At 34.3% G+C, this 16,178-nt stretch overlaps 2 protein-coding genes across 5 annotated transcripts in view; one reads left to right on the top strand and one right to left on the bottom strand.

Annotated features, from left to right (window-relative positions):
• The window catches only part of Sha (shavenoid), a 97,630-nt gene extending 87,578 nt beyond the window's left edge, over window positions 1-10,052 (top strand). For 2 of the 3 annotated variants that reach the window (XM_083086091.1, XM_083086092.1), the window contains exons 7-12: window positions 231-364; window positions 806-956; window positions 1,426-1,757; window positions 2,484-2,705; window positions 2,879-2,981; window positions 3,198-10,052. In XM_083086091.1, coding sequence (XP_082942217.1) covers window positions 231-364; window positions 806-956; window positions 1,426-1,757; window positions 2,484-2,705; window positions 2,879-2,981; window positions 3,198-6,061 — 3,806 coding nt within the window. In that variant the 3' untranslated portion in view covers window positions 6,062-10,052. The remainder of the gene's footprint in view (window positions 1-230; window positions 365-805; window positions 957-1,425; window positions 1,758-2,483; window positions 2,706-2,878; window positions 2,982-3,197) is intronic. The other variant, XM_083086093.1, reaches the window with a different exon arrangement.
• Window positions 10,053-10,682: 630 nt separating this feature from the next.
• Window positions 10,683-15,931, bottom strand: LOC145964149 (ATP-dependent RNA helicase DHX30). Of its 2 annotated transcripts, XM_083086599.1 has the most exons (14): window positions 15,907-15,931; window positions 15,399-15,453; window positions 15,118-15,229; window positions 14,957-15,028; window positions 14,816-14,885; window positions 14,081-14,466; window positions 13,787-13,986; window positions 12,691-13,701; window positions 12,175-12,516; window positions 11,824-12,068; window positions 11,488-11,704; window positions 11,207-11,393; window positions 11,069-11,142; window positions 10,683-10,950 (listed from the first exon to the last, which is right to left on the bottom strand). In XM_083086599.1, exons 2-14 carry the CDS (start codon window positions 15,446-15,448, stop codon window positions 10,749-10,751), a joined length of 3,168 nt encoding a protein of 1,055 aa, XP_082942725.1. In that variant the 5' UTR covers window positions 15,449-15,453; window positions 15,907-15,931; the 3' UTR covers window positions 10,683-10,748. The 2 variants fall into 2 exon arrangements, with proteins under 2 accessions (XP_082942725.1, XP_082942724.1); XM_083086598.1 differs by lacking the exon at window positions 15,907-15,931 and having other exon boundaries at window positions 15,399-15,542.
• Window positions 15,932-16,178: the final 247 nt, after the last annotated feature.

Genomic DNA, 16,178 nt, shown 5'->3' with positions numbered 1-16,178 from the left:
AAAAGGAGAGAAGTAAAGCAAATCGATAGCAGTTGCATATTTTTTCTCTGCATTTTCAAGAGAAGAAGCGAAACACGAAAGTCTAGAGTACAGCCTTCATAAAAATTCTCTTTACGCGCTTCTCTCCGGAGAAGAGCCCCGTCGGCGTTCATTTCGCTCATTATCCCTCGCCTCGTTTCGCTCGCTGACGATCGCTCTTAACACGGACATAAATTACCTTTCGAAACTAGGTGTGACCACTCCTGTATGCGGGATCGCCGGTGCCCAGCAATTGGGGAGGGTGGGATGGTCCGAACTGAGGAACCTTTCCGACACCGAGCCGCCCTTCAGATTGTTCCGGGACGAGGGCAGGACATTCCTCCAGGTCGGTGGAATTTTTCACATGACTTATTACTCCGTCATTACAGCGTAAGATCGCAATTAGTCGCGTAAATAGCGGCGGATGATAGCGGGTCCAGGAGAGAAGTATGGCATTTATGACACCAAGCTGAACCAAGATTGCCGATTCGGTATCAGCTGCGACACCGATTGCGGTAGTGATGCAAAACGGGAAGCTTCAACGGCGCCGACGGTGCCTTCAATTACCGTAATTAGCTCGCGCTCGAGGGGAAACCGAGAGAATTTCCTAATTCGATCTAATTTTCATTTTATACACTTGAGTGGTTTTACTACTTCCTTCTGTATTTTATATATATATCGAACACGCGAACCCATCTCGCGATAAATGCGGAATAATGTGTTTGAAGCTCGTGTGACGTAATCTTCGAATTTACACCATCATTACTATTTTGATCGATCATCCTAGTGGATCGGCGAGGCCGGATTAAGAGATGCTGCAGAAGGACGAGTCGTGACAGCCAAATTAGTCTGCAGAGACGCGTCACCCAAGTCGACGTTCAGCGGCGTTTTTACACCGTGCGTGGCCTTTAGAGTGGCTGGCTCACCGTCCAAAAATAGTACGTATTTATGAGTACATTTTATGAAACGTTACATGAAATATTTCTCATTTTATTTGCTGGAAGGGTCTCTTATAATTTCTCTTCTACTTCTTCTTCTTCTTCTTCTTCTTATTTTATCTTGTCTTTCAACACATCCTTCTGCCATCGGTTGCTTTCTTTTTTTCTTGAAAGATAAAAGTCCACCTCCCTTTCCAATACTTAGTTGGTCTCCCCGATTGTCTTTTTATTTTAGGGTATCTTTTAGGATTTTGGCCCATCTGAAATCCTCTTTCAATATATTTTATATGTGTTCTTAAAATTTACTCTCATTTCATGAAATAAAAGTCGGATTCACATTTGATTTAATTTTTTTATTATTTATGATCTAATAAATACTGCGATTATTTATTAATGAAGATACTTTAAATGATGATTCAGATTTTTAAAAAAATGATCCGCGCTAAAAATATTTTTGTCTCCATGACAGACGTCCGCGAAGTGATGTTCGCATCGACATCCCAAGTGTCTCAAGGTCTATCAGCTACGGAATACATCGCCATTGGTCTCTCTTCCGTTATCTTGGCTCTCATATACGTAGCCAGCGTATCGTTATATTTACACAGCAGAAGGGCGAAGAGAAAATCCATCGAGGAGGCGAACATCACTCTCGACGGCGGTCGAGATGGCGGTGGATTGGTCAAGAATAATCCATTGCTGGCCGCTACGAGACACTTTGAGAGCGACACGAATAGCGGACTTACTGAAAGCGATTTGGGCGATGATCTGCCACCCAGCGATAACGAACAGGGTTTCGAAAACGTAAATAAGCTGTCAATTTTTTTCCCAGTAACTTGTTTCACCTCAAGCAATTATTTCATCCGAAAGAACAACACAATAAAAGTATATTCATACATAAATATATTTGTTTTTACACAATCGAGAATCACGAGCAATTTTAATTAAGAGAAGTGCCAGGAGGAGATTGTAGATAGATTTGTTCTATCGCGTAATTGGACGGTAGCTTGTATACGTCGACTCGAGGAGATGTTACGTGTTTATTGAAATGCAAACGAAATTATTCGGTTATCTCTTCGAGATTCGCGGCATCTCTCTCTCGAGTGCAGAAACCATTCATCTCCGCCGGATCACCGCGCGCGTTTAATAACGCATCCAATTAGCGCATTAGTTTTGCGCTCCGTTAGTCCGTGCCATCCCAACTAGGCGAGGTGCATCCCACTTTTACACCGTACCGCTTGTCGGAGTATCACGCACTACGTGATTTCAGTGCGTTCTACGAACCGCTTCCACCTGGCACGATTCTTTCTTTCCTCAAACAGTCGAAATGTGGTCGCGTTACGTTCGAAGAATCAGTCTTTAGATAATTTTGAGTTGATCGATATTGATTAATCGCGCAAATTTGGAGAATTCAGTGCGAGAGAAGGTCGGATTCATAATTTTGCGAGGTCCCTTTCAAAGTATATGAAGTATATAAAAAGCTACCCGACTCGCGAATCTCTCGATTGACAGTAGGTATATTTCTTCCAGCAGATAACGTCCGCGATCGTTCATCCACATTGCTTGTATCTGGAGCAATCGGAAGGGCTCTTCTCTTCGGGTTCTATTCTGGGCGAGAGGCTGCCGGAAGAGGATGTACGGGTCGTGGAGACGGCTGACAACCCGCATCAGCAGGATGTACCGGTTCTTCCAGGTGCTCAACGGAGGAAGCTATACTTCAATCCCGCGTACTTCGATCGACAGCTATTGCTGGTGAGTTGCTTAATGGGATGGTGAAGGAAAATTGCTTATTTTCCATTCGCGCGAGTTTAACGTTTTCAAACTCCGCGATGTTTTATCAATGGCACCTCCGAGGTCTATTCGATTCGTCTACGTCTACTTGACCAGCGACAAGATAATTTGAAAGCAGCCTGGCATTTTTTTAGGCCCCACCTCCGGCCGCTATCGAGTTCCTGCTCAAAATCCGAGAAGTTATTTCCATCGCCAAGCACAAAATGGCTGCGAAAAGATTCGTTCCTACTCTCAACGGTGAGTCTTTAAAAAAAAAAAAAACAGATTATGTCCTAAATAAATGAAAAAAATAGAGCACTCTTTAACAAATATAAGATATATTTTAAAAGAAAATGATTAGGAATATCTCATGAGATAGACTTCTGAAAATTATGTGTCTTTCACGAGTTATAATTAAGAATAATTAACCTTTTCCTTTTTCATTTCATCATTATTGCTGACAATCTCACATAGGTATTCCGGAAGAAGAGAGCAATTCCGAACGATGCGAGTCGGCAAAGTCGAGCAAACATCAGCAGAGAGTGACGCCAAACTCCGCTCAGGATGGTTCGGTCGCGAAATCGCGCAGATCCCAACGATGCACCGGGTGTCCCGGATGCAGCAGCGATTCCCCTCGACAGCTGCCCGCGCTTCCTGTGCCGGATTTGCCGACCCATGGTGAAAGTAAAGTGCGTGCCTGGCTGGAAGACGTGCGGCCGCCACGACACAGCTGGCAAGACGCCGAGGACACGCGTAGGAATTTTCAGGAGAATGCGCGGACGTTCGCCAGGAACTTGGAGTATCTGAAACAGTTGGCGAGACGCGACTTTGCCGATCCGGACGATCGCGCGAGTCTCGCCGGCAAATCGATATCGTCGTGGAAGGACAATCCGCCGATGTTGAAGACCTTCCAGAATATCACTGTTAAAAGTGAGATTCTCGGGAACGACGACCGTCATAGCGTGTCCAGGCGATCGACCAGGTCCATGTTTGACAAGTCCGAGTACGATCGTTACGGTCGCGGCAAGCGCATGAACGGAACGCCGTTTCAATTCACCGCTGGCGATGACGCGATAAACGCCAAAGTCCGCAAAGCCATCGAGAATTCCTTTATCAAGCAGATGGAGGAGAGCGCAGCCATAGAAAATGAGATGAAGAAGAGCGCGAAGGACGACAAGAATAGCAAGAGCGAGGACGAGTCGGCGAAGACGGAAAGATCGTCGTCCAGTAACACTGAAAAATCCGAGAAACCGAAATTACAGCCGCAGAACAATTCCGCTCCGAAGAGATCGAGGAAGTCGAAGGCGCCGAGCGCACCACCCTTAAGGAAGAAGGAACTTCCGGACATGATCAACGAACTACCTGGTGCGAAGAACACCGCGAAACGTATCATGGATGCCGTGATACGCGAGATGGTGGATGTAAAAGCGTTGGATCATCATCACGCGAAGTCAACCGATTGCGCGACAATCGGCAATTATGAGGTGGACAGTCTCGAGCGTTCCAAATGCAGCAGCAAATCATCGACATCGCCCGATCAGTCAACGGACAATCAATCGAGTCCGGCTCTGTCGACGGCGTTGCCGATGGATGAAGAATTGACGATGCAAAACGCCGTCATTAATACTCGTACCGGCGAGATGACGCTGTCGAAACTTAATAACCAGATCCTTATCCAAAGAAACTGCTACAACAGCTTACCAGAACTGGTCAGCAATCAGCGATCGGAAGCGTATTCGCTGGTAAGTGAGGTCTACGTAAATGACGGTTATGCCAGTCCCGCCTGCAGCGACGACAGTGGTCCGGAGATCCAGTACGAGCCGGAGAATCCGGGCCATTTGACCATCAGAGTGCAAGACTCGCCCGAAAATTATGTTAAACTTGATGAGTCCGAGTACGAGCCGGATACTCTTGATCGGAAGCCGATGAAGCTTCGAATCAATGACGACATGCAATACGAACAGACAGATATGGTTAATGAGGTTTTTGTGGACTCGTTGGAGCGGCCGGCACAAATCCTGCTGAGGAGCAAGGGCAGTTTCCGCGACGATAGTTCCTCCGCAGCGCGACAACGCTGCGGTCATGGGAGTCTGCGAGAAATTTACGAGGCGAAGCTTAAGTCGAATGTGAAGGAATCGCACTCGACGACACAAGGTCATATTCACGATTCCAAATGTCGAATAAACGACGAGTCGAGTGACGATACTCTATCGTGGAAGAAGTGCAAGTATCTGACGCCAGATAGTAGACAAGCGAAAAGACAGCGGAAACCGCATAATCAGCCGGACGTGGTCCCATTGCCGCCGACGGAAGAGATCTATCAACGACCGAAGCCACCGCGACGCGTCGAGGACGCGAAACTTTTACTGCCGCCGCCAACATCGCCGTCAAAAAACGTCTGGGACAGGAGACCTGTCGAAGCGGGTGACCCTACGGCCAGCAACGGCGCTCCTGTCCCGAAACTCAACGAATATCATGTAGGGAACCAGACGTGTCTCTGCGCGTCACAAATTCAACTTGTCGACGACATGGCGACCGAGTACGAGTCTTATAGTGAGAAAGACATTGCTTTAATGGGATTGACGTTTCTCGACGAGATGATAGACGACCATACCGTGACGAATGGCTGCAGGGATTGTCCATGCGAGACGCGAATCGAGGTCGAAGATTCCGAAGACAGGTACAGGTTTTATGAAGACCAGATTGATGTCGAAGAGGAGAGGCCTGCCACAAGTTTCTCGCATTACAGAAGCTCCGCGAAGACTAGGACGCGATCGTGGAGCATCGATGGTCATCGCCGGGAGGATCAAGACAGATTAATCAATGGCAGCAGAGCGCAGAACAGTTCCAGAACGCGGCAATTGATGATGGGTCTCTCGAGAAGTTGTGATTCCAATGCGAGCAACATGATGATACCACTGGTGGCGGACAATCGACGCGGCCACGTCAAGGTCGAGGACAGCGGCTATCTCAGTAGCACCGACAGCAACGGCTCTCGCAAGCGATTATTGCGGCATGAGGTGAGCAGCGTATCCGAGGAGACCGACGAGACCGAGTCGGTGTGCGATGGTGCCGAAAGTGAGAGCGGTGCTGAGAGCATTGGCACTGACAGCGTATTCTTCGGCAACTTTCGCAAACTGTCGGAGATGTCCAAGAGCGCCGACTCTGGTGTAGACTTGCACGGGAAGAATCCGTCCCCATATTATCAGTTCTCCGACGCGAGGAACGAGGCCACGATAGTCCTGGAGAGAGCCAATTTTAGCGCCAGCGACAGCGAGACTGAGAGCCTCGTTACCGTCTTGCCGCCCTGTAGCAGCCAATGCAGTTTGATATCATAACTGAAGTGCCTTCACACTTTAAGTAGATGGAAAATTTTTCAAAGATCCGCCGGAAGATCTATTAAGAGTCTAGTTTACTCAGCAGTATAAGTAATTGATAATTGTAGAATTTTTTTTAAGAATATTAGAAATTGAACTTTTTAGCGGTTTACATACATTTTTATCAATCTTTAAAGTATATAGTATTTTTTTATCTTGGACATTTTCTTTTTTTTTTTTTTGTTCAATATGAATTTCTGCGCATAATGTGTTTAAAAACTCAGTGTGACTATTTCCAGTGTAATTATGAAATGAAAAGACTCGATCTCTTTTATTCTAATAGGATATTTTTGGGACATTATCTAATTAGAATTTAAAAAATGAATATTTAATATTTTTTGACTTACAAAAAATGAAAAAATTTCAGCAAAATTGAAATATCTTATTGCAAAATAACTTTAGTATCCCAAAAATATTCTACAGATTAAAACTAGATTAATTTCTTTTCTCATTTTAGATAATTGCACGAAGAGCAGGTCGAATTATATATTTTTGAACACATAGGCTCATATTAAGCAAAAAACTAAATATTCAAGATTTAAAATACTGACGTACTATTTAAACTTGGACAAAAACTCTAAAAAGATCAATTTCTAATATTCTTTAAACAAAATTCCTTTTCAAAATCAATTTTTCATATTGCTTCTAGAGTAGATTGATCCCTTAAAATTAGAATACTCAATTTTTGTTGAAATATATGATGCGATAACGATGTTTCTACCAGATAAAGATGAAACAATATTAGGTATACGTTAAAAATATTATTTATAAATTTTATATATTATTTATATTATTTATAATATTTTAGAATCATTATAAAAAGCATTCGGTATTTTCCTGTTCGCAGACTTGAAGATGATATAATCATCGCAATTTTCTAATAAGAATATCAAATCGTAGAAATTAGTATAACAACTCATAGAGCAACTTCTCATCAACATTATCTTTGTTTTTATCAATGCCACATTTACATCATGGATGTAACATTACTTTTAGGACGTAAGTAAAAATCAAAAACTTTTGCCATTTTGTACGATAGATAGAATATCCAATATTGAATTTAATATTAACAGGATGATAAAATGCATTAGCATTATTAAACTTTTGAATTTTCGTAAATCGAAATATAAACTTTATATAGTCACATCAACTTTACAGGAAAATTCTAAGGCCAGTATAGAAAAATTAACTTAATTAATTAATTAAATTAATTAATTAAAACAGATAGTTTATAATAGTTTTGTAAGAGTATTACGATACAATAGAAAGCGCTATGCGCTTAAAAGTTCATCAAGCGGGTAATTGATACATTCTTGTTGCTCATTTCACAAGACTAAAAATTGAGAGTTTTTTGTGCGCTTTTACTATTTTTTATACTGATATATTTTCAAGTATAAATTATTATGAAAGCCCTCTTTCTCTCTCTCTCTCTCTCTCTCTTTCTCTCTCTCTCTCTCTCTCTCTCTCCAAGATATTTTTTATATCAACACACACATTCACACATATCTAGTGTTAATATTTATTAAAAAAGATTAATGAAACATCACATAAAAGAAGACTTTAGAAGTTTACAATATTTGTAATATATAGTAACTAATTATATTCGTAAAATAATTTTAAAAATGATAATACATATATTATATTATATATTTATATTTATTTCTATTTATTATTTTTTTATATGTATAATGGTTATATAATGAATTAGACAAGCCGTGTGGAATGAATCTAAGGTGATAGCGTTTTTATTTTAGACAATGATAAAAATTTAAGTTTATTTATGCATTTTTTTAAAGCGAACTGCAACTTTTGCTATCGAAATTATCAGTTATGGTAATCGAAAATCGATATGCTAGAGGCCGGAAGTGCAATATTAGTCCGTAAAGAAAAAAACTGCACAAATCATAAATTAATAAGTAAGTAGTTCGCACGGATATATTGATAGAGTAGAATTATTCCAAAGCAATGAATTACAAAATATGCAAAGATATCTCTTCTACAAGAATAATGACAGCACAAATATTAAATAATTAATTAATAAAATACATCTTTTTGTTATATAAACATTTTGATTAAACATTACATATTCATGAGATGTTTTAGGAAAAAGATTTATTCTTTCGAAAAAGATAATATATGAAAGAATAAGTATTGTAAATAAGCAATGATATCTTGCCAAAAAGGTATTAATATCCTATGTATTTTCCAGATAATAAATTATTGCTAATTGCTGACAATTATTGTTATTGTTTCAGCTCTCTTTTTCTAACAGTTATTATTACAATTATTACAATTTTTAAGAAATTAATTTATAATATGACTGATATTTCATCGTTTTTTTATAAAAAATCTTTTTTTACTAATAAATAGTGAATACACAGATGAGAAGAAAACCATGTGTAATACTATAGGACTACAGGGACTATATATTTTATAGGACATAATTTATTAATTTTTAATTTATTAATTTATAATTTATTAATTTAACATATTCGCTTTTCGGGATATATCGTATCATACATTACGAAATTATCCGAAGCGAATATGTCAAGATATTTCATATTTTTCTGTTGTTGACAACTCTCGTACTTAAGATATGTTTGTCGTTAGTACTTAAAATAATTTTATATAAATTAAAAATATAGATTTATTTTTCGCAGTTATATATTTTTATGTTAATTATTTTTTTTAAAGTTTTATATATTTAATAATTATATATTTATATTAAATTAATATATTAAATTAATAAACTAAATTATATACATATATAATATATATTTCTGTATACTTTAATAAAATTGTTATAATAGCAGAAGCGCATGCTTCCATGTACCTGCCAAATGTAAATATTCGAGATAGATTTTAATATATACTGTTAAATGTATTTATATATGCTATTTAATATATCAGTTGCAGACGCAATATGCGATATTGTTTCATTATAAAAAAATATATATTTTATAGAATGTTTATACAAAAGTAGTACATATGGTACATATTTATATAAGAGTATGCCGTTACGATCGTAAATATTTTTGAGAGTTCCAGAACATCCAACAAAGAATATTATATTAGTTTATTCATTTACTGAATCGTGTAAATTAATTTATTAAAATCTAATGTTATTAAAACCTAATAAAAACGACATACATCTGTGCATGTACATATTATATAATAATATATGTATACAAGATTAAGTAATAACTGTATCCACCTGAAAAATATTACTAATACATATTATGGCCCTCTTGATACGGTATAACTTTCATGATTATAATTTCTTCATATCTCTAAAAATAGTGTAGATACTCCAAGTGGACAAAGTTATTGCCTCATCTTATATATTGTGACTTCAGAATTTGCAATTAAATGTGCACTTGTCAACATATATTTCCCTTATAAAAAAATATATATTCCTATAAAAATTTATTATTAATTATTATTTATGAATAATTATTTTCTTTTTTTGAAAATCTTTTATATCCACAAACTAAGTTCTGTACACTATTCAAATATTTACAGCGATCGTAATGTAGCATAAAAGAGATTTCATGGGAACAAATTTTGATAATTGCTCGAACATTTTGGCGAGGGTAAGCTGGTGTCGGTAGGTTTTGGGTGCATAAAAAAAAAGCGCTTTAAACAAAATAAAATATACATCATTAAAGAGCTATTTGAGAAAGCTACGTATTCGTTAATGAAATATCAAACAATGTGTCTCGACTTTTTTATCGTGATATATAATATTATATTGTTGAATATCTCACATCATTTAATCGAAACGACGTTGTTATCGTAATTACAAAAAGCATCTTATATTGTGATTGTACATAATGTTTGTAACAAATTCTTAATATTTTATAATAAAAATTGTTAATGGGAAAAAGATGCAGAATGTCTAATTAAATACATATTTTATATATTTGTTAAAATGCATATTTTCTCCACATTCTTCCTAAACTGAAGAATACATGTCTCTCTTTTACCTTTGTTTTACGATCATAATTCTTAGAATGTTAATGTCATTTTTTGTCTGATTATATCCTTTTTAGTTTTTTTTCTTAACAATCTCTAGCCTAGAGATACAAACTTCATTACACTAGTATTATATACTGTATTTTTTAGACATTTACATACCTACAAATATTAAAGTAAAGGTACCCAAATTATTTTAAACCTAGGAATCACTAAATCTCTTATACTTTCTCTTTTGTTTTATTTTCTCACTATTTATACTTGTCATTTGATCATGTTACAATGAAAAATGAATAAAAAAAATATTGTACATTGAAATCTCTTTTTAATTACACATGTGTGTGTAATGGGCAATTTTGTGGACAATTTTAATTGCGCAATTTAAATATAAATATGCATGAAATTAATTAAACTGAATTTCAAGTAAAAAAATTCAATATAATTTTTTTATCAATTGCACAACTTAAAACTATTTATCTCTTACATATATATATATATATATATATATATATATAACAAGACTATTCATATTTATACATGATTTCTAATATATATACACATAATGATAAAGTATAAGACAAATAACTTTTTATCAATAAAGATAGTATTATTTACAACTTTGCAATTATTTTTATTATTAATTTTATTTATATACAATGTATATTACATACATTTAAGCCATAGATACTTTGTCATTTTCTATGGACTTAGATGATGCGCACAGAATTTCTGAAACAATTTCGAGTAATTTGTCTTTATATTCAAATATTTGCTTTGTATTAAGATTAGTATAATCATCAATTCCTTGTTTCTCCAATGAGTACTGTACTAATGACCACATAATATTTCTAAATTCTAAGAGCACATTAGCAGTCCTAGAAAAAAAATAAATACAAAATTTAATAAGAAAAAAGGAATCTTACAAAAATTTAAACAAATTGAGATATACACACTAAAGGAAAAACATATAAAGATATACAAATAAATACTTACTCGTTGTCACAAGAAAATCTTAAAGTTTGCGATTGATTAATTTTGATTACAATTTCTATTCTGCCATCATTTTGCTGAAATCCAAGACAAATTATGAGTTATACAATATCTATTACACACACACAATTATTTAATTACCTCGTAACATTGAGTGTCTCCTTGACTAAAAAGTAATACTGATAGAGGTGATAACATGCTTGTTTCACGAACAACTATACTGCGTCTCATTTCGCAATGCATACCGTTAAAATACGTCATGTAAGGAGTTGGCCAATCTTTTCGCTTATAATTAACACTTTCTCCCGAAATAACAGCTAGAGCACGACTGTAAAAAAATAAAGTGGCAAGAGAGATTATTACAATTCGCGTTTTGATTTAAATTTGCGATTAGATATATATATCAAATAGAATTTGCTTACTGAATTCGGAGTTGGTTGACGCCTTTTCTCAGGATTCCATTTTTGAATCCTATATCTCTATGTTCTATCAATTGCTGTGTAGCAGAATATAATAGAGCTTGTACTAGTTCGTCATTATTCTCATAGTTATTTGTTACATCATTAAAATTATCATACGTTAAATTTTTGTTCAATAAACGACATTGAATCAGTTGATGAATAAACGTATTTCGTATCTCTGCAAAATTGTGATATCAGGCAATTTAAAATTCGATATATAAATTGAAATATTGAATTGTATAAACTCCCAAAGCAATCATTAAACAAAAAGTTGTAATTTATAATAATATTACTTACGATTTAGTACTTCCATTCTGTTCTGCCGAATTCTCATTTGTTTACAAAACTTTGGTATTAAATGTTTACTAGTGGTATTATGTTTGCACCATTGCTTATATATCCATGCCAATGCAATATGATCACTGGATGGATGATACAATTTTTTATTTTTCCTGATTTCTGACTTGTGATCTAATAGACCATAAAAGAGATTACTTTCACCAGAGAATACACTAGTTATCGTTATAATAGGATGTATGCAGCTATCATGAAACAAAAAATATTCATCATTAATATGGAAAACTAACATAGAAAGATAATGTGATTTTGATACAAATAGTTACACATACATATATTATTTAAACTTACTTGAAAATGGAGGAATACACCAATGCTTTACTAAATTTAGGATGTGTCGGGAATAATGCCATTCGTCTACCCAATGCTGTAAGATTCTCCTCGTCATCCAAAACTCCAAGATTTATTAAATTCTTTACCGCCTTCCGTATTGAAATTGGTTTAGGCGGTTCCAATAAGTTACTCAGAAAATTTTCCGCCTTTTCGTTCGTATACGTTTTAGTATCGAGAACTACTTTTTCCAGAGGATTGCACAACACTTGCGGGATTGGATGCGGTTCCAATTTCTGATATTCTGCTTTTGTAATCAAATGATAACTTTCACCAGGTTTAACACGCCCAGCTCTTCCTTTTCTGCATTAAAAAGAAAATTATTATTTTTATAAATATATTTTATAAATATATTTTTAAAATATTTTTTTTTTTATAGATAAAACCGCAATTTTAAAGACACATTTATGCTTCTTTGATCAGATATGCAAATAATATAATTTTATTACAGTGCAAAACTTTCTTCTCTATAATTACCTCTGATGAATGTTTGCTTGGGAGACCCAACGATTGCTTATACACAGTAAATCTTTATTCTCGTCCCATCGCGATTCCTTTCGTATGGCAGAATCTATAACATAAACTACATCACTAACAGTGATGCCGGTTTCAGCAATATCCGTAGCCAAGATAATCTTTCGGGTGTCCGCGGATGTATGCTCGAAAATCTTGCGCTGCTCGTTGTGCGATACTTTGGAATGGATCGGTAAAATCAGTTGTTTTTCCGTTTCAAGCGGAAAATACTCGAGCATACTCTGCACTTTTGTGATCTCATTCCATCCAGGTAAGAAGCACAAAATAGCACCGGGTGGTTTATTATGAGAGATCCATCTTATAACTTGTACTACTTTCCCAAAATCAACTGAAAGTCTTTCGTCGTCATTTATGTAACGATCAAACGATCGATATTTTCGGATATTTCGTAGAGTCTCGATATCTTCTAGGAAATGCATTTTTACGGGATATAGCCTACCCGGTACTTTAACAGCGGCGCAATTAAAGTATTTTTGAAACATGTGCGCATTTATAGTCGCCGACATAATCAGAACTTTTAAATTGGGATTTTGTTCCAGAGCTCTCTTGAGTAGAATCATTAGCATGTCGGTGTCGATGTGACGTTCGTGCGCCTCGTCCAAAATGACGTGCGAACATCCTTCTAAATTGGGATTGCTCTGCAATTTTCTCAGTAATATACCTGTAGTGCAAAAGAGTATCCCACCGAGTTCCCTTGGTAATACTTGTTCTAATCTCACTTGAAAACCCACAACATCTCCCACTTTTTCTCCTCTTTCATGTGCGATACGATCTGCCAGAGAGATTGCAGAGATTCTACGTGGTTGTGATACCAATATATTACAATCGGTAGCATTTTCATTCTGTGCAAAATTATCCATTATAAATTGAGGAACTTGAGTAGTCTTGCCACAACCAGTATCACCTTCTATCAATAAAACCTGATTGTTTTCTAATTTAGAGAGAATTTCATTCCTATAAAATAAATAATTTAAGAAAATGTATATATCAAATATTGTACATACATATAAATGTAAAATAAATTGTATATTTACTGTACCTAAATTCAATAATCGGTAGACTAACATCTTCATTGGTATGTTTTTCAAGTAATCTTTGTTTTAATATTGTGTTGCGATTGTCAATATCTGTATAATTCATTTCTCCAAGAATCGGATGAGGCTGAGATATGTTGTCATGTAATAGATTGTACGTAACATTATTGGAATTGCTTTCCTGTATTGTCAGGTTCCGTATTTTCTAGATATTACCATTGCACATATTAAAATTCTCAAATATTACACAAATTATAATTATTTACTCATACATTAAAAATTATAATACAAAATGTTACCGTTTCATAAGTTTCGATTAAGTCTGTCATCTTGTACAAAAGTTCAGAAGTAACACTTAAATCAACAGGCTTTAACTGCATGTTCTTTACATCTTTGATATTATAAATGACTGGTTTACCGTTTTTCAATTTACCATTCATTTCTAGCCATTGTAAACACTTCAAAGCTGAATTTTTAAAAGCTATTCCTTTGATTTTACTAATACTTTTAAAAGACATAGCTTCTGGCCATTTGACAGTCAAAGTATTTTGCCAGAATTGAGACTTTTTTACAGTTACATTTGCAAAATGTGAAGTTAGTACTGTATTGTCTTTAAATTCATGGCTGATTATTGTATAAATATTTGTTATAGAAGACTTTGGATTTGGATACAATCGGTCCAATTCTAAAATTTTCAATCATTTTATTCAGTAAAATAGATTTAAAAAATATATAGCTAAAAATAAATTATACAGCTATAAATAAATATAAAATATATATTTTTATAAGTTTATTTTTTAAGTCCACAAAATATTATATATTTGAGATATATATATTTACTAGCAAAATAAAATTCTATATTGTGCTATTTAAACTATAAAAATGCTTTACTTTTATAATTTAACTTATATATATATATATATATATATATATATATATATATATATATATATATATATATTAGATTCTAGAATAATTTTAAGAACAAAAATTTTTAAATATATCTTAAATATAAAAAATTTTTTATTACGTACTTTTTAAGGATTCCTTATTATTTCTTTGATGTCCAAGTTTATCATAGTCTTCTAGTTCATTGTTAGTTTGCTGCAAATTCAAATTTTTGCTGTTATTTTTAAAAATTAAAATTTTATTATAAATGATTATATATTGCTTACCTTTTCCTTTAATTTAATATTTGAATTTAAATTGTTTGTATTTGCTACATTTTCATATTTAAAGTCCTTTACCTAGAATATTAAAACAAAATGAATAAATTTTTTTGTTTAAAAATATTATCTTTAAAATCCTTTGTATAAAATTATGTCTTTAAATGTACCTTAGATAAATCATCTTTATCTTTCACAGAAATACAGTACTGTGCTATACTATGAACACGTGAGTCTTTAATCACATCCTTATATAAATATGATACACGACAATGTTTAAGCCTATAATAAAATAATCATCGTTAAACACTTATATTTACATATAAAACATTCATTTTTAATCCAGTTTAATAATTACTAAATAAAAATACTAACAAATTAATAACATTGATGAGTAAAGCTGAATAATATAATCTAAAATAATTATCTATTATTGTTGTGTGTTACATACCATTTATACGCAGACCTTTGTCCAGCAAGTATTAAAAATGTTCCTGACATTTTGTCTATTATATTGTATATATATATATATATATATATATATATATATATATAATTTATATAATTTTGTGTATAGATATCAAACTTGCATTTTCTGAGCAAAACAAAAATACATATATATATATATATATATATATATATATATATATATATATATATATATATTTCTAATCTATTTGATCTTTGGGCAGATTGCGTTTAATTTACGAAAAATAACATGAAAAGTTAAGAATTTCATTCATCAATTTCGATTGAGTCGAATAATATTCGTCAATTCACGTGGTCGCAAAGTTTGTGTTTTCGTTCGTTAAATTAGGTTAAACACGCACACTTATCTGCCGCGACAATAAAAATTATGAAATGATTTCGAATGATTTATAACAGCACTTATGCTGAAATAGCATAAAAGAATTTTTATTCATATAAAATATCTGATATTATTTAAAAAAAAAAGCTACCGGTCTCGCAGCGTTCTAATAATTCGATGATCGAATTATGTTCAAGGTTTGTTCTTTATTGCAAAACTTTCTAATATACACCTCGCCTCAACAAGGTCGAATTAAGGCGCATTCACATTTTGACAGAAAAGCAGGAGCCAATCAGAACTCGCGCTGGTAGTCGCAATTTCTACTTTTTGCCTATCTAAATATCGCTTATACACTGCTTATCAGCTACAGGTTGCAGATTCGGTTGCGGTTGAGATTGACCAATCAGAGCGAAGCAATTTGCC

Source organism: Camponotus vicinus, unplaced genomic scaffold, assembly GCF_025532165.1.
Source record: "Camponotus vicinus isolate PSW18456_S1 unplaced genomic scaffold, iyCamVici1.0 SCAF_13, whole genome shotgun sequence".
In the NCBI taxonomy this organism is placed as follows: Eukaryota; Metazoa; Arthropoda; class Insecta; order Hymenoptera; family Formicidae; genus Camponotus; species Camponotus vicinus.
Note: the sequence above shows the minus strand (reverse complement) of the source record. Positions and strands in the feature narration are given on the sequence as shown.